This window comes from Asparagus officinalis, chromosome 6, assembly GCF_001876935.1.
Source record: "Asparagus officinalis chromosome 6, Aspof.V1, whole genome shotgun sequence".
Classification (NCBI taxonomy): Eukaryota; Viridiplantae; Streptophyta; class Magnoliopsida; order Asparagales; family Asparagaceae; genus Asparagus; species Asparagus officinalis.
In genome coordinates, this window is record NC_033799.1 from 300663 (window position 1) to 320532 (window position 19870).

The 19870-nt window shown below is 41.2% G+C and overlaps 1 protein-coding gene across 1 annotated transcript in view; it reads right to left on the reverse strand.

Annotated features, from left to right (window-relative positions):
• LOC109844644 overlaps positions 1–18355 on the reverse strand; it is an 18490-nt gene extending 135 nt beyond the window's left edge. The window contains exons 1-6 of the mRNA XM_020413759.1: positions 17861–18355; positions 17509–17732; positions 13593–13816; positions 13332–13365; positions 12880–13200; positions 3–362 (exon numbers count right to left, since the gene is read on the reverse strand). Coding sequence (XP_020269348.1) covers positions 3–362; positions 12880–13200; positions 13332–13365; positions 13593–13816; positions 17509–17732; positions 17861–18014 — 1317 coding nt within the window. The 5' untranslated portion in view covers positions 18015–18355. The remainder of the gene's footprint in view (positions 1–2; positions 363–12879; positions 13201–13331; positions 13366–13592; positions 13817–17508; positions 17733–17860) is intronic.

Here is a 19870-nt window from a genome sequence, read left to right on the forward strand (position 1 = left end):
GCTTCTTCAGCAGGCAGAGAGATGCCCTCGAATGCCTGCACGCATACTCCAGCGAAGCCCATTAGCGCCTGAAACACATTTGGGAGGGCAGTCTGAAGATTGTTTAGCGTCATGGCTCGACTGTTTCGAACAGAGCTCAGATATTTTGCCTTCTCTTCTTCCACGCTTTTCTTGAGGGCTTCCAGTTTTGTGGCTGAAGCTGGATTCTCTTGATGCTTGTCCAAGTCAGAGAAACAAGTCAGCTCTTTCTCTAATCTTCTCTCTAGACTGAGAGACTTCTTTAGGAGGTTCTGCTCTTCTTTCTGCTGCACAAGTATGGAGTGGATAACCGACAGAAAGCTATTGATCGCCTCCGAAGCCACCTGCAATATATTCTACAACATCAGCAACTAGGGAAGGTACTTAAGATGTCTTTTAAAAAGTATATTTTATATTTCATTTCGCCATTTAACTGTGGTTATCCTCATTTCGCCAAAGTTCCAAAATAAAGTAAAATAACCCCATTCCAAATTTGAATGTAGACCAATTATTTTCCAAATGAGGATAACTTATGAAAACCCCCCTCAACTAGCGGTCGTATCAGAAAACCCCCTCAGCTATTTTAACCCCCCTCAGTTAAAGAGTTATTGTAGATAACCCCCTCACCTTCAAAATATTATGTATCCCGCCTCAAAATATTATTTAGACCTTCTCAGCCTCAGACAGTGTTGTCAATGCGCGAAGCGCAATGCGGGGCGTCAAGCATCTTTACGCGCACATGCGCAAGGCGCAACGCGATGCGCGCGCCCGAGTGATGCGAGGCGCACACCGCACACATAATTTTTCAATATATGTAATCAAGCGCGAAAGAACATGTTTTTAGAATTTACTTGAAAAATATCATGATAAATAATATCTTACTACCAAATCATAATATAATGCCTTAATTTCTAATGCTAACACCTAACATAGTAGCAAAATTCATAAATTTTTAAATCAAATTTTAAATCAAGATTAATATCCAAGCAAAGGATTAGTAATTGTTCTCAATTGAAGGCTATTTAAAAAGGACTAATGGATTTATTTTGCTTTTTGGGATATGGAATATCAAGTATAAAAACTCGATTGAAATGTTAACAAATAAAACTATATGAGGATATGTACTATATGTATCCTACACAAAGTAAGGATGTACGCGAGGCGCAAAGGCGCTGCTGCATCAGATGTGGGGCGTTTTGTCACTGCCCCGCACCATAAGGCGCATGAGGCGCAATGAGGCGCGCGCCTTTGAAAACACTGGCCTCAGATCCTCGCTCCAGCACCTCTCAATCCAGCAGATCCAGTCAACCCCGTCACCATCTCCAGCTCAGCTCGTCAGATCGAGTCCTCCTCCTTGGCGCCTCCTCCAGGATATGAGACGGCTATTAGGAGGAAGCTAGCGGCCAGATCCCCCTTACTCACAAGCCCTCCATTGATGCTTGGTTGCCTTCAGGAAGGGTTCTACATCCTCTGCCAAGAAGGGCCAGTCTTCATCTTCCACATCCACTTGCCCAGTTAATTCTTTTATTCCTGATTCCTTAGTTAATGTTACTACTAATTGTGGTATTCAAGTGCCTCTATCTGAAGAGGGCCTAGCTAAGTTGCAGAACCTTGCCATGACAAAGGGAGAAGTGGCAAATTAGTCCATTCCCCATCATGATACGGTTGTCTGACCTTATTAGTTATCATGAAGATAGGATCATGGAACATTAGGGGGCTCAATGACCCCGTGAAAAGGAGATTAGGTAGATACTGCATCTATTATTCTGGGGTTGACATAGTGGGCTTTCAAGAATCCAAACTCTCAGCTCCTAGAACTAGAACCTTGAATGCCTTAGGTGGGCATAGATTGCATGAATGGCTTAGTTTAGATGCAATAGATACTAGAGGTGGTGTACTACTAGGTTGGAACAACTATCTCTTCAATTGCCTTGATTCCTTTGTCGGCGTCTTCTCTGTCACAGCAGTTCTTCTCCACATTCCATCAAGATGGAAATTCATTGCCACTTCTGTATATGCCCCTTATGATAGAGAAAACAAATTGGTTTGTTGGTAGGAGATTGAGAGAATTAAGCAGGTTTTCTCAGGGCCATGGGTTGTTTTCGGAGATTTTAATGTGACTCTTAACAATGGGGAAAGAAGAGGTAGACCAGGATCATCGAGAGATATCCAATCCTTCAACTGCTTAGTTAATTCACTTTTCCTTATGGATATTCCCCTTGGTAGTCGTCAATTTACTTGGTCTAACATGAGAGAGAACCCATCCTTAGCATGTCTTGATAGATTCCTCATCTCTCTACTGACTTTGAAGCTCATTTTCCTTCTCTCACCCAATACGCTTTCCCTTCAGCTTGTTTAGACCATACCCCTATCATCCTGGATAGTGGAGGATCCTTCCCTAAACCTTTTTTCATATACGAGAAGGCCTGGTTTTCATACCCCTCCTTCAAAACTTTTGTTATAGACTGTTGGAAATCTATCTCTTGCAACAAAATCCTGTTCTTCTCTTTCAAGCTTAAAATTTTAAAAAGGAGTGTACTAAGCACGTTTTTGGTTCAATTCACTAACACAAAAAAGCCATCCTCCAATCCCTTCAATCTCTTGAAGCGCTGGAAGATTCTAGGCTCCTCTTCTCTAATAAGACGGCTCTCAGGGCCAAGCTAAAGCTTTTAATCTTATGGCTAATGCCAAGTCTGAGGAGGCCTACTGAAAATAAAGATCCAAGATAATATGGCTTAATGAGGGAGATAGCAATACCTCCTTCCACAAAGTCCATCCTATCATAGAAGGAAAAACTTTATTCTCCATCTTTTACACAATGACTCTCTTATCTCTGAGGAGGACAAACAGAAACTCCTCCAGGATTACTTCTCAGCCCTTTTTTCTACCACACACCCACCATCCTCTCTAGACTGGAAGCACCTCTATCCATCCAACATTGATAATCTTCTATCCTTAGAAGCCCCCTTTAGCTTGGAGAAAATCAAAGTTGCTATGTTTGGTCTCAGCCCAGACAAATCTTCGGATCCGGATGGTTTCCCCATCATGTTCTATCAGACGTTTTGGGATACCATTAGCCAGGATCTTCTAAACTTCTTCCAAGCTCTTCACCAGGACCCCTTCCCCCTTTAGGCTATCAACAACTCAGTCATAGTTCTTATTCCTAAGCTAGAAGAGACATATCTCGTTAAGGACTTTAGACCAATTACCCTTCTCAATGGTCTCTTCAAAATCTTCTCCAAAGCCCTGACTAATAGATTAGCTCTCTTTCTCTCTAAGTTTGTGGACTCCACTGAATCTGCATTTCAATCTGGCAAAATCACTCTTGATTCTATCCTCATAGCTCATGAACTCCTCCACACTTGTGTTTTCAGGAAAAAAAGATATATGTATGATCAAAATTAACTTTGCTAAAGCCTTTGACTTCCTCAATTGGGATTTCCTTATTGATCTCCTCCTAGCCAGAGGTTTTGGACCTAATTAGTGTAAATGGATAAGATCCATTATATCATCCTCTAGATCCTCTATCATAGTCAATGGAGTCTCCACTTATTCCTTTTCCAGTGCCAAGGGCATCAAGCAAGGGGATCTCGTCTCACCCATGTTGTTCATTTTAGCAACGAATGTTCTCAACAAAATGCTCAAAGCCAGTGTGGCCTCAAAGGACTTGTCAGAACTTGATCTAAAAGGAGAACTGAACAGTATCAGATCTCTCCAGTTTGTAGATGGCACCATTGTGCCCTGCAAGGCTACTCATGAGGACATATATGTGCTCAAAACCATCTTCTATCTCTTTGAGAATGTGTCAGGGCTGGGGGTTAACTTTTCTAAGACTAGCCAATATTATTTTGGGAAGTATTCCACCAAGGGAAACCAGTTTGCCTCAACTCTCCAGTGCACTCTTCATAGTCCCCCTTTCAAATACTTAAGTATCCCCCTCAAGAACGGTTTTCTCTCTAGGTCAGAGTGGCAACCAGTGATTGACAACCTTACTAAGAAGTTATCTATGTGGAAAAGTAAACAACTCAGCATTGGTGGACGTCTGACTCTTATAAACTCTATTCTAACTTCCACTCCACTATACTTTCCTTCAAACTTCCCCTCTGGATCATCAAAGAGATGGATAAAATCAAACGTAATTTCCTATGGGGGAGTAATGCATCTTATGCCAAAGGCAAAGCACTTGTGAACTGGAAAACAGTGTGCATACCAAAAGTGGTAGGGAGGCTTGGGTATCATCAACCTATCCACATTCAATGAGGCTCTATTATCCAAATAGATGTGAAAATTCCTTAGACAAGACTCTCTAGTTAGTCAGATTATCTCAAATTCACACAACCAGTCTACTGCTCTTACCAGCTGTACACCACCTAAGGCTAATAATGCATCTAAATTTTAGCATGATACAATCTATTCTAGTTAGGCTTTCTTGTCTCTAATTCAATGGAAACTAGATAATGGTCTATCTTCTCGCTTCTGGGAAGATAAGTGGACTGGCTATAATTCTTTGTCCTCCTTATTCCCTTTAACATTCAATCTAGCCTTATCTAAAAATGTCATGATCAGATCTCAAGGAATCAAGCTAGATAATCACTAGCATTGGAGATCTCTCATCCGTAGGCCCATATCCTCTCGGGAAATTCAATAAGTTGCTAACATGAAAACACTTCTGGCCAGCATCAATGGGCCTAATTGTCATCTTAAAGATGAAGTCTTCTGGCCTCACAACTCCTCAAGATTTTTCATTGTCAACTCTCTATACTGCATCCTATCTTCTGGTGGTGTCAAAAGTGAAGGTTACAGCACCATTTGGAACAATTTTCTCCCTATCAAGGTTAAGATATTCTCTTGGTTGATTTACAAACACAAGCTCCACACTAAGCACAACCTAGCTATCAAAGGTTGGTCATGGGACATAGTGTGTTCTCTATGTAAATATGCATTGGAAATAGATTCTCATTTGTTCTGGGAATGTCCGATTACCAAAGAAGCCTGGAAACCTCTTTTGCATAAGCTGCGACTCAATATTACCAATCAAGACTTTGAGTACATCCTTCATTCTCATGGTTCCTTCATTCTTAATACACAACACCGTCAGCTATAGCTTTCTCTCCTCCATATCTTCTGTTGGTGCATTTGGAGGGCTTGTAACGACATGATTTTTAAACAGTCTCTAATTTTTTCTCAACAGTTAACTGCTAATGCTTCTTTCTTCCTTATGTTCTGGTTAGGTAGCTCATTAAGGAAATAGACAGGGCAGATTCTGTTACGCGCCGTGCGGAAGCATGCTCGCAAACCAACACAAGTCGGCGAGCGATGAGAGAAGAATCAAACAAAACCAAAAAAGAGTGCAATTCCCAAAAGAACTGTCAAAATCACACAAACACAGAGATTTACGTGGTTCGACAATTGCTTACATCCAAGGGGGCAAGGATGAAGAAATTTCACTATTTGGAGGAGAAATACAATAGGTTACAACTCACACAAACTCACAAAAATAACTCTAACCAAATATCTCAACTCCCTCACAATATCTTCCTCTCAAAGTGCTCAAAACAATGCTAATTCTCTAGTTAAGAAACCCTAAAAACGTGTTTTTATTTATAACAAAACACAATCCAAAATAAGGTGGGAATCTGAAAACGCGTCTGCCACACCCGGGTGTGGTACGCACCACACCCCTGAATTGTAGCAGATAGCTTCTGCCACACCCGGGTGTGACACGCACCACACCCATGCTGTTGAATTTTCATGTTTTCAACACTTTGAACAATTCGGCACGCGCCACACCCCTGACAACAGAGCAGATTCAGCCACACCCGGGTGTGGCACACATCACACCCCTGACAACAAGGCAGATTCTGCCACACCTGGGTGTGACACGCACTACACCTGTGGCCTGCTGAATTTTATTGTTTTCCCAACACTTTGAACAATTCGACACCGTTTTCTACAATTCTCCACCTCGGCGAAGTGTTCCCAAAACTGAGCTGACACCAACATGAGCACCAATGCGCCGTTTCACCAAAACCGGTTGTACCAATGTGGTTGCCTACGTACCCCCTCCCAAGGGATCAAACCGTCCGTAATTCATCCAAATGGCCGTGGACGACCTCAACAATCACGAATTTACAATAAGTTTTTACAATGATCGAACTTGTTGCTCAGAACCACCTTTGTGAGCATATCCGCTGGATTGTCTTTTGTGTGGACCTTCACGAGCTCTACTTCCCCGTCTTTAAGAACATCTCGAACGAAGTGATAACGGACGTCAATGTGCTTCATCCGTGTATAGAAAACATGATTCTTCACCAAATAAATAGCACTCATGCTATCATAATAAATGACGACGAATCACTGCGAAACACCAAAATCCTCCAAAAGTTCTCAAAACCAAATTGCCTCCTTAACAGCCTCAGTAATCGCCATATACTCTGCCTCCGTCGTCGACAAAACCACCGTAGACTGCAAGATGCATCTCCAACACACTAGCATACGGGTCAAAGTTAACACATACCCCGTCGTCGACCGGCGTTTATCCAAATCTCCAGCATAGTCCAAATCTACATATCCAATACATAGCTGTTCACCACTAGTGTCCCGCTCAAAAATTAAACCAACGTTGAGAGTACCTCGAATGTAACTCAAAATCCATCGCACGACATCCTAATGACTCGGACCTAGGTCGTGCATGTATCTCGAAACCATGTTCACTGTCTGTGACAAATCCGACCTCGTACAAACCATAATGTACATTAAACATCCCACTGCGCTCGCATATGGAGTCTTCGATATCAACTCTCTATCTTCAACTATCTTTAGTGAAAGGTCAGCTGAAAGCTTCAAATGGGCTCCCAATAGTACACTAACTGGCTTCGTTTCTATACTCATATTAAACCGCTTTAGCACCATCTTCAAATAAGTCACCCGTGTCAAACAAATTCTGTCCCTATCTCTGTCTCTGCTGATCTCCATCCCCAAAATGCGCTTCGTTTCACTCAAATCTTTCATCTCAAACTCTTTCGAAAGTTGTACCTTCAACTCATCTATAACGGATCTGGAAATAGAAGCAACCAACATGTCATCGACATAAAACAACAAATAAATGTACACACCTCCTCGTAACTTGCGATAGTATACGTAAGGATCAAACTGGCTCCTAATGTACGAATGACTGCATAAACTCATCGAATCGCCTATACCACTGTCATGGAGATTGCTTCAATCCGTATAACGATTTTTTAATTTGCAAACTAATTTCTCATTCCCTGCAGCTTGAAACCCCAACGACTGAGTCATATAGATTTTCTTATCAAGATCACCATGAAAAAATATCATTTTCACATCCAATTGATCCAATTTCAAACTATACTGTGTCACCAAAGCTAGCAAGATACGAATCGAAGAGTGCTTCATTACCGGAGAAAAAACCTCATTGTAATTAATGCCTTCTTCCTGTGCATAGCCCTTCGCTACCAACCTAGCTTTGAACCTCACTGGAGTGTCTTCAATACCCTCCTTCGTATACACTCATTTGCAACCAATAGTCTTTCGTCCCTTTAGAAGCTTAACAAACTCCTATGTGTCGTTCTTCTGAAGAGATTCCATCTCCTCCCGCATATCTTCCTGTTACAAACCAGCCTCTGAACTTTGCTCAGCCTCTCTGAATGTAGTAGGAATCATCTCATCGACACTCTCCACCGGAAGTACATACACAATGACTGTATTTGTATATCTAGCTGGCAATCGTATGTCTCTCCTGGGTCTCCGAACCGTAATTGAATCCTGAACCTAAGTTGTTGGTCACTGATTTTGCTATGTTGAACCTGTATCCTCCAAATCATCGTTGTGCTCGCCTGACGTCACCTTAGTCGGCACTCTAACGGATAGGGTCTCATCTGGACTCTGTGGAGTTACATTAATCTCCACCACCTGCGATATCTCCTCTGTTGGGGTTCTCTCCACCTGATGAGAGCAAGGAAGCTTCAAGATAAAAGTCTCATCGAAAGTGACGTCTTTACTCAGCACAATCTTCTTATCAACTGAATCCCAAAGCTAGTATCTTTTAACACCATGCTTGAATCCCATAAATATGACATTTCTAGCTTGAGGTTCTAATTTATTAGTCTTCACAAGATAAAATGCATGACACCTAAATACCTTGAGCTAATCATAATTGTGTGATGGCTCTCTCGACCACATCTCTATAGGGGTTTTCCTCTCAATTGCAGATGTAGGCAGCCTATAAATGAGATGACTCGCATATGAAAGTCCCTCAGTCCAAAAGATCTTCTCCAAACCACTCTGCGATAACAAACATCGAACCTTCTTCAGTAAAGATCAATTCAATCTCTCTACCACCCCATTCTGCTGCGGCGTATGACTAACTGTGAAGTGTTTTTCTATCCCTTGTCTCAACATAGCTGCTGAAAGGGGTCTGAAGTGTACTTATCGCCGTTATTGAGTCTCAACGTCTTGATCTTTCTCCTAGTCTACAGTTCTAATCTCCTCTTCCACTCCATAAATAACTCTAGGACTTCATTCTTATGCTTCATGGTGTCTCCCAACAATGCCTAGAATAGTCATCCACAAACGTGTCGAACTAATGTCGACCACCAAGTGATATCGTCTTAGTGAGACCCCAAACATCTGTGTGCACGTAGTCCAAGATGCACGTTGTCCTATGTACGACTGTCCTAAACTTTACCTTTGTCTTCTTATCAAGAACACGGTGCTCACATAATTCAATCTTCTCACTCTTAGCTCCCTTCAATAGCCCCTGCTTGCACAGCGCCTGCAGTGACTTTTCACCTTGTGCCTCAATCTGTAGTGCTAAAATCTGCTCGCGTCCGCCTCTGAAACAGCTGAAGCTACCTGGCCAATCTCAGTGCTCCCCTTCAGATAATAAAGATTCCTACTACGGACTTCCTTCATCACTCCCAAAGATCCCTTAGTAACTTTTGTTATAGCGTTCTAAAAAGTCACATTGAATCTCTTTACCTCCAAAGCTCCAACGAAAATAAAATTCTTCTTCAACTGAGAAACAAATCTCACTTCATTCAACTCTCGAACAACTCCATCGTGCATCTGAATCCTGATTGTACTTATCCCACAAATACCACAGGATTAATCATTTCTCTTGACTACCACACCCCCATCGAGCTTCTCGAAAGATACAAACCAATCTCGCCGGAGAGTCACATGATAAGTAGCGTCAGAATCCAACATCCAAACCGATGCATCCGCATGGTTCGCCTCTGGAGTAATCAGTAAAGAAAAACATGAATCATCTGAATCATCAGCTCTAGCGACGTTTACCTCATTGGCCTTCGGACCCTTCTTCTTACTATTCTCCTTCTCTTTGAGCTTCGTGCAATCTCTCTTCCAATGTCTTTGTTCTTTGCAGAACACACATTGGTTCTTCTCTAATTGGTAGTGACCCTTAGCTTTAACCTACTTCGATTATCATCTCTCGGATAGGGACTCCTTCCTCTCGTCGACAAGGCCTCCCCTGAAGTGCTAGCCCGGGAAGACTCTTTATCCTTCTCAAATCGAAATTTGTCAATGCATTAGTCACTTCACTATATGTGATAGAAGATCTACCGTTCAACAAAGTGAGCACGAATATATCATACTCCTCATCGGGTAAAGAACCTAACAAAATAATCGTCTTGTACTCATCCGTTATCTTCTCATCAACGTTCGTCAACTCGGACAACAACTTTGTGTAGTTGTTCACATGATCCACAAGTGAGATACCCCTGGACATCTAGAATCTAAACAATCTTCGCAGCAAGTGCAAACGATTCTTAATACTCTTCGTAAGATACTTATTATTGAGAATGTCCCACATCTTCATCGTAGACGTCACACCAATCACATCGTACTTCAACTCTTGTTCCAAACAAGATCTAATTACCTCATCTTGTCTCATATCGTCTCATCATACTTTGGTGGCCTCTCATGGACCATGATGGTCTCTTCCAAATTTTAAGCATTCAATGCATCTTGCACATCACTCATTCACAAACCAAAATTGATTTTACTGTCATACTTCACAACACCGATCTTCGTATTTTAAAGTACAACATGAACTGTACTCGTCATCGCCTTGTTGCTTTCACCAACTTCTTCTCTCATTGCTTGCAAGCTCCAAATTGTAAAAAAAAAGATCAAACTTGATAGAATTGAGAAATTACCTAATTAAACCCTAGATGGGGTTCCAACACGATCTCCTAGCCACACGAGAAAAGCGAGATCTCCAATGACAACTCCGCAATACTATCTCCACCGAAGCTTAGATCTCTAAGACTCAAGCTTTCAATAATGAATCTTCCTCCACCCAATGCAAAACCCTAGATCTGAAAATCTGAGATCTGATACCACTTATTACACGCCGTGCGGAAGCGTGCTCGCGAACCAAATGAGTCAAAGAGCGATGAGAGAAGAATCAAACAAAACCAAACACGAGTGCAATTCCCAAAAGAACAGCCAAAGTCACACAAACACAGAAATTTACGGGGTTCGGCAATTGTTTACATCCACGAGGTGAGGATGGAGAGATTTCACTACATGGAGGAGAAATACAACATGTTACAACTCACACAAACTCACAAAAATAAATCTAATCAAATATCTCAACTCCATCACAATATCTCCCTTTCAAAATGCTCAAAACAATGCTAATTTCTGGTTAAGAAACCCTAAAAATGTGTGTTTCTATTTATAACAAAACAATCCAAAACAGTGTGGGAATCTGAAAACGCGTCTGCCACACCCGAGTGTGACACGCACCACACCCTGATAACAGGACAGATTCTGCCATACCCGGGTGTGGCACGCACCACACCCCTAACAACAGGGCAGATTCTACCTCATTTGGATGTGGCACGCACCACACCTGTGGTCTGCTGAATTTTATTATTTTCCCAATACTTTGAATAATTCGGCGCCATTTTCTACATATTCTTGCGATAGCAAGCAACCTAGGACTGCAGGATCTTCATGGATCCATCACGGACATGGTGGGAGACAATTTCTAATGTGTGCTTAGCCTAATAGGCTTCTTCTGATTGTAAATATTCATTTCTTTTGAAACTTGCTTCGCTGGATGAAGAGTTTCATGCTACTAGGAGGAGTCAGTGCCGACCAGGCCTATTCCTAATTTTATGTATCTAATTTTGTTTAGCAGTTTGAGTTAGGACGATCGTCTCACTCTCGTCCTTAGTTTCAAATGACGTCAAAAGACCGCTCTTTGATCTAAGCGTGAGTGAGCACTCCTCCTAACTCATAGCTTTGTACACAAACTTTCTCACATATATATATATAATATATATATATATATATAATATATTATATATTATATATATGAGATTAATGGGTATCCTTGTCATAGAGGGATTTCCTCCTATGACGGCCTCTAAAATCACATTGATGAGCGACATTATGGATGATCCGCCTCCGTTAAACTTGATCTACATATTCTAAAACCAACAAACCAAGTTTGGGGTGAACCCGTCGTCGTTTGACCCTTCATCCACTCGTATCAATTTTAACGGTTTAGAATGAATAGAACTTTTCACATGCTCGATGGAGGGTCAAACGACGACGGATTCACCCCAAACTGGTATGTTGGGGTTTAGAATATGTAGATCAAGTTCAAGCGGAGCGGATCATCCATAATGTCGCTCAATCATGTGATTTTAGACGCGTCAAGGAGGAAATCCCCTCCTATGACAAGGATACCCATTAATCTCTCTCTCTCTCTCTCTCTATATATATATATATATATATATATATATAATAATATATATATATATATATATATATAGTCCATATCTTTTGAATATAGCCGTTTAGCCTTATTTTTGGGTCAAACAAAACTAATATAATTTAAATCTAAAGGGACAAATGATTTTAAATGATCATACTATCCCTAAGACATCAATTTTTTTTACCATATTATTCCTTTTTAACTTTTTTGGGTTAAAAATGACTTTCATTTCATTTCCCCGCTCTTCTTATTCCTCCATCTTCATTGCTAGGTTTACGTACAAGTCTAATTTTTTTCTCTCTTTTAAAATACTAAACTTCTTTTATTTTCTGCTTATCCATGCTTGAAACAATTGAAACTTTTAAATTTTTTGGAAGAATAGTTTCGTCATTAAAACACATCGAACCAAAGTCTAATATTTTTGATTGAGTTAGGTTTTTAAACTCACGTAAATTTTGTCAACTAAGGGTATTTTAGTCATTGCATATTTCAAATTAATACTAGTTTGCACCCCGTGCAAAGCACGACCACCTAATTTTTTAAGCATTGCATTTTGAACTTGCATCCTTCTAAGTTTTAATACATTTTAATTATTATTTGCTTAAAATTAGAAATCATATATATTCATCTATACTTAAAGAATGATCCAAGTTTTAATACATTTAATTTAGAAATCACATCTACTCCTTTATACTTAAAAAAAGATCCAAGTTTAAATACATTTTATTTGCTTTATTATTTATCATACAGTAAATAGTGTAGCATGAATAGCAACTTAAAGTATGGAGAAGTAGATTTGATTTACTGTTTATAATACAGTATAAACTATAGTATTTACTGTAGCATGAACAGGAAAGTTGGAAAAGCTAGAAAGATAAAGAAGGTTTTATGATACACCCCATAGTTAAGGGGGTTTAGTCATGTTTTAAAAGTTGAGGAAGTTATCTACAACACCTTGAAATTTGATGGGGTTTTCTAAAAATAAAATAGCTAAGGGGTTTTTTATGAGACAAGGCCCATAGTTGAGGGGGGTTCTAAAATTAACCCAAAATGAAAGTGGTTATGCATATAGGATATAGAATTAGCACCTTGTCAGGCAGTCTGTCAAGAGAGAGTAGCCACTCCTCAGAGAGATGATGTAGTCCATATCCAGAACCGATCACCTCGCTAGTATCGGGGAGGCAGTCAGTGAGTCCGACCCATTGATTGAGAATTTGAACATAGTCACGCTGAGACTTGAGAAGGTTGCAGAAAGCATGGCACCAATTGGAGACCTCACTTTCTAGCTGGGCAGTAGCAAAGCGGTGGGACTCAGTAGTAGGATCAAGGCTATGATGACGATCAAGAAGATTTGCTTGCTGCGCAATGTGGTTTTGAACCTGATGGCATTCACGCATCGTTCTCCACATCTGCATGAGCCTTGAAAAGGAACACAAAGAAAGAAAGAAATAAAATATATACAAAAGATCAATAAGATCAAGTCGTTCTTTATTTAGATTAAAACCTTCTACGTGATTAATAAAGCAGCTGCTTTACCTACATTTGAGCACAATTGTAGGGGATGATAACATCTCCTGTGCACAGTATATCCAACAATGAAGTTAAACGTATGTAACTTCATTAGAAAGTAGGAATTTAAAAAGATGAACACTGGACAGCAAATAAACAATTACCAACCAAAGTGAAAAATTATAAGAACTTGTTAGACTACTGATAAAATTGCTATCAAAATTAAGTTGATGCTCTTGAAAAAACGTAAACAGAAAGCAAAAGGTTAGGTAAAAATGAACTAGTAACTTACCCGGAGGTTAGTTTGGCCAGTTGAGGGTACAGCTCTTCATCCCTGAGTTTTGATATTGACAAGCATGTTTCACTAATTGATTCCTGCAGAGAAAGAAGTTGAGAATGCAAATTCTCAACGTCTCCTCTCATTTCCTCAATCTTCGTGCAGTCATTTTCTCTAGCTTCAAGTTTTTGCATTAGCAGGGCCTTCTTCCTGTGCAGAACTTTAAGCAGCTCCTCTTCCTAGAAGACTTGTCGGTTAGAATGGTAAATCCGAAACAAGTACTAGCTAGTAATTAACTACAACTATATTCCTTCTTGCAGTACTCGAGCAGAAGATTCCACTATGCAAAGCCCATGCATGAGTAGGATCATGTAAGATGGTAATTCTGTAAAGTGACGGCAACAAAAATTAGAAATGAAATTCATGACGGCTTGCATGGTATAGCATATCTAAATTGGTATGACAAGGGTAGAAATGAATGAGGGTACATGTCTACGTGTGGCTGGACATGGATATGAGAAAGTTGGACACGTGGGTATCTAGAAATTTGTGTGGATCGAATGGTTGAAATTATTTTGGTCTTAGACAAGTGGAAATAAACCAACTTTCTTTTCATCCAACAGTGCAATTCTTGACTTTCTGAGTGTGCTACAATTTGATGACAGATTTTGCTGAACTTAGTTACACTCGCGCGCGCGCACGCACACACACACTCACACACTCACACGCACCCTCACCCTCACACACGCACACACGCGAGCGCGCACGCACACACACCAGTTCTTACATTATATCTGTCCATACCTAAAAGAATTATGCCTTTTTCTTACTGGAGGATATTCATATTTGTATACATATTTGTGATGGATTTAGTAAATGTCATATTCATTCTGTATGCATATCTGTGATGGATCTATAAATGTCATATCTATTCTGTAGTCTTCGTCTTCATCTGTTCAGACTCTGCAGATGCAAGTCAATTATTCTTGCTATTGTGCGCAGCAGAATCGACGAACACGAACACAAACGAGATAGGAGCACAAATCAATAACCAAAACAAACACCACACAAGCAAGACACCGAATTTACGTGGTTCTGCAATGTGCCTACGTCCACAGGGCAAGGAGGTGATAGATTTCACTAATAAAAAGAGAGTGTGCAAATAGAGATTACTATCACTCAATAATCTCACAAATATAACCCTAAATAAAAAAAACTCTCAAGTCCCTCACAAATTCTCCCACTCAAAAATGCTCAAAAGACTGCTAATACTCACCTTAAGAAACCCTAAAAACGTGTTTGTATTATACAAACACCCAATCCAAAATCAAATAGGAAACAAAAAACAGCCCAGGAACCCGTCATCAGTGGACTGATATGAAGCATCGGTCGACTGAAAACGTGCACAAAAAACTACACAAACCTTCATCAGTCAACTGATCAGATCATCAGTCGACTGAACGAGCTCATAGGTCAACTGATCGACTATCATTCGACTGAGCAGAAAAGAAATCACAATTCTAAGACATTTCATCAGTCAACTTATGCCTGTCATAAGTCGACTGATGATACTGTTCACCGAAAACCTGATTTTTTCAACAATTTTTTATCTCGGCGAAGTTTTCCCAAAAAACTGAGTCGACCTCGATACCAACAATCCCACTTGTTGCGTCCAGTACGAAGTGGACTCAATCTATAATAACGGACTCAATCCACAACAAGTCGGGCACCCAAATGAAAACTCTAACAATCTCCACCATGTCGGTATCAACTCATCAAATTAGCTGCATCAAACTGACTGCCTACGTATCATCTTGCTCAAGGAATCAAGCCTCACGTAGTTCACCCAAATGGCCTCCAACAGCCATCAACAATAAAGAATATTCAACAACTTCAAACAATGACAAAATTTTACCCCAGTGATAATTTTGGTCAATATATCTATCGAATTGTCCTTTGTGTGAATCTTCTCTAGTTTAATGTCTTCATTATCCAAGATATCTTGAACAAAATGAAACCCGACATAAATGTGTTTTGTTCGGGCATGATACACCTAGTTCTTTGCCAAATAGATAGCTGACATGCTATCATATTTTACCCTGATGGTATCTTGTGCAGTCCCCAAGTCATCTAATAACCCTTACAACCACAAAGCTTCCTTCACAACTTCAGTCAACGCCATATACTCTGCCTCCGTAGTGAAAAGAGCCATTGTAAACTGAAGTATACATCTCCAACATACCGGTGCTCCTGCTAGTGTAAACATATATCCAGTAGTAGACCGACGCTTGTTAAGATCCCCAACATAATCCGAATCCACATATCTAACACAATCATGCCCATGTCTTCCATTCTTCTCAAACACCAAACCAACATCCACGGTACCTTTGATATACTGTAAGATCCACTTCACGGTCTCCCAATGACCCTTCCCGAGGTCGTACGTGTACCTAGACACCATGCTCACGGCATGTGACAAATCTGACCTTGTACACACCATTGTATACATCAAGCTATCCACAACATTAGCATAAGAAACTTTAGACATGTATTCACTGTCCTCAACTGAAACATAGCTTAAAATGGGGAGCTAATGGAGTACTGGCCGCCTTGGCATTGTCATCAAAACTGAATTTCTTCAGCATTTTTTACAAGTAGCTTCTTTGTGTCAACTTTAACCTCCTCTTCACCCTGTCTCTCTCAATCTCCATATCTAATATCTTCTTTGCTTCTCTAAGGTCATTCATCTCAAATTCGGATGATAACTCTTTTTTTAACTTTCTAATAGCTGAAGAATTCCTAAAAGCAATGAGCATATCGTCAAACATATAACAATAAATAAATATGCTCATCATTTTGTAGCTTGTGCATGTATACACACGGGTCATATGGACTCCTCGTGTACCCTTGATCAATCATGAAACTGTCAAATCTCTTGTACCATTATCGCGGTGATTGCTTCAATCCATAAAGAGATTTTTTCAGTTTACATACCAATTCTTCCTTGTATCGCCTTAGTTAGGGATGATCCGGATGTACTTGCTTCGGTCATTGTGACGATCCAATCTCTTCAAACGAGAATCTGAACTAAATCCTCCAATTCGAACATCAAGCCAAACCCGAAGCTCTGATACCACTTGTTGTGCGTAGCGGAATCGACAAACACGAACACAAACGAGATAGGAGCACAAATCAACAACCAAAACAAGCACCACACAAGCAAGACACCGAATTTACGTGGTTTGGCAATGTGCCTACATCCACGGGGTAAGGAGGGGATAGATTTCACTAATAAAGAGAGAATGCAAATAGAGATTACAATCACTTAATAATCTCACAAATATAACCCTAAATCAAAAAAAAAATCTCAAGTTCCTCACAAATTCTCCCACTCAAAAATGCTCGAAAGGTTGCTAATACTCACTTTAAGAAACCCAAAAAGACGTGTTAGTATTCATACAAACACCCAATCCAAAACCAAACAGGAAACAAAAACAGTCCAGGAACACGTCATCAGTCGACTGATATGAAGCCTCGGTCGACTGATAACGTGCACAAAAAACTGCACAAACCTTCATCGGTCAACTGATCAGATCATCAGTCAACTGAACGAGCTCATTAGTCGACTGAGCAGAAAAGAAATCGCAGTTCTAGGGCATTTCATCAGTCGACTTATGCTTGTCATAAGTCGACTGATGACACTGTTGACCCAAAACCTGATTTTTTTTCAACACTTGCATGATAAGTGTTGTTTCATCTTGAGAATTTAACTGCCATGGTTGAGCAACATCACAGTTGTAAACTTTATTACCCAATCATGTACATGGAGGAGCTGAAGTTTGATTAAAAAGACGGAACTGCATAATTTTGCCTGTCCATTGGAGATTGGAAAGGTAGAAACAAGCAATATTGAAAGAGAAGTAATATCTACCTTAACTTGCTTGTAAAGCGCTTGTTCCTCGGCATGAAGTTTGTCGAGCGTTGCACAATGGTTGGTGTACCTGCTGGCATCCCTTGCCTCTTGACCACTCGCATCTTCACTACATTGTGGTGACCTTCCCTCTTGACCATGAGCATGTTTACCAGATTGCGGCGATTTAAGAGACCAGTTCCAAGACAAGGCGCTAAAGACCTTTGGAGACTTGGAACTCTTACCTGTAAGGTTATGACGATGAGGTTTGGAACTAAAATTAGGAAGAACGGGCAGTTAAAGAGTGAGGTTGAGGAATGTGTAAATTCTGGAAGGAGAAGATTAAGCGGCGAGGGAGAGATAGGGGAATTACCCTTGACTTGTTCCGCCCAGTGGAGGCGATGGGTGTTGTGAGAATCCAAGAAAGAAAGCACCTCGTTTCCTGCAGCTGCTGCCTTCAAGAAGTAATCGTCAATCTCCTTCACGATGGCAGCCAACGACTTTCTGGTCCTCCACACCACCAGCATGTCGGTCTCTTTCGTCAGAACACGCGCGCGACGATCATCGTCCACCGCGAGATCTCGTTGCCCGGACCCACACCATCCTCCTCCTCCACCAAACCCAACGCCAGACTATCCGCAAGAAAAGGCGCACCCTGCTGCTCCTCCTCAGCCTCTCGTCGAAACTCAGTATTAGCCTCAGCCCAATCCTCCTCGTCTTCCTCCTTGGAAGAGGAGGAAATAGAAGAAGAGGGAGGGCCGAATGGATCCCAAGACTCCCAGCAAGCAGAGCCCTGGATGGGAGGAGGAGGAGGAGGAGGCGGCGGGCGGCGAGGGCAGGGTCTCGTCGTCGTAATCTATCATCATCACCACCAGCCACTTGTATCGTTCAAAACAGGGAGCTTTTTCTTCCTTCTTAATCGGCGCACCCGTCCTTTCCTTGCTTTTGCTGTTCGCGGTTTCGCCCTCGGGTTTTCTCGAGCCTGGGGGCCGAATTGGGGAGGGAGAGAGCGGAGGTGGTAAAGGAGGAGGAGGAGGAGGCAGTTCGGAGGGCCAAATTGAGCCCCCCTCCTTCTCCTCCTCCTCCTCCTCCTCCGGGATGACGATGCTGCTGCTGCTGCTTGCTGTAAGGAGCAAGACCTCAAGCATCGGTGAATTGACGGAAGGGTTGCGCCCGCGTTCTTGAGAGAGCGGCAGGTAGCCAGTGAGCAGCTAGCGAAGGCAGAACGGCAGCAGATGACTGCTTCATCAAGCCTCTTCCTCTCTCTGCTTCTCCTCACTGTTTCCTCCTTGTCCACCTTCGAGTTCACGCACCCCATCTCTCTCTCTCTCTCGGCCTCTCTCTCTCTCGACAAGGCTTATGAGGATCATACACGATGCCGACAGGCCGTTGGGATAAGGGGGGGAAGGAAAAAAGGGGGCTCAGCTCATTGATTGCTGGGGAAGGAAACAATTACCAATGTACGTTCGTACATACGGTAGAGAGGAGAGGAGAGGAGAATGCAGCTGCTGGAAATGGGTCTTCTATATTTATTTTATTTTCTGGACCGGACTAGAAAAAGAACATCATCTCTCAAATGGGCCTTCTTCTTCTTCTCGTCGTCGTCGTCGTCGTCGTCAAGAAGATGAAGATGAAGAAGTGGAAGCTGCTCTGCTATCAACTGTTGTGAAAGTCACACCCGCACAAACACACAAAGGGGGTATAATAATAGAAGAAAGGCAGCATTAATTCGGTCCTGATTCGGCAGATCACACCAAGAAGAATGGGGGAGGGGGTAAAAGGGTAGTAAAAATAAAAAGGAAATTGGTGTTGGGGACAGGACAGGAAAAGGGGGATAGTTTTTTTTTTTCTTTTTTATTGCCCCTCTCTCTCTCTCTCTCTCTCATCAGTCTGTCCCTCTGCAGAATGCATTTCTCCCTTCTTGCACTTTTTTTTTTCATTTTTATTTTTAATATTCTATTATTAGTAGGGTATTAGTAGGGCATTGGGCGCTCCAGGAGGGAAGTGCGTTTGTTGTTTCTGCTACTCTCTCTCTCTCTCCTCCTTTGATCATTAAAACCACAAGAACGTGGGCAAGTATCCTAGACGGAAATTCCGTTTAGGATGCTCAAATTCTGTCTAGGATACCTTTTTAAAATTAAAAAAAATAAAAAATAATTTCCGTCTAGAATAATCATTCTAGACGGAAATCTTTTCCGTCTAGGATGTATTCTAGACGGTTTTGAATTCCGTCTAGAATATTCCGTCTAGAATGTATTCTAGACGGAATTTCCGTCTAGAATAATGTATCCTAGACGGAAACTTTCTAGACGGGTATTCTAGACGGAATTCCGTCTAGAATACTCATTCTAGATGGAATTTTGAGTATCCTAGACGGAATTTT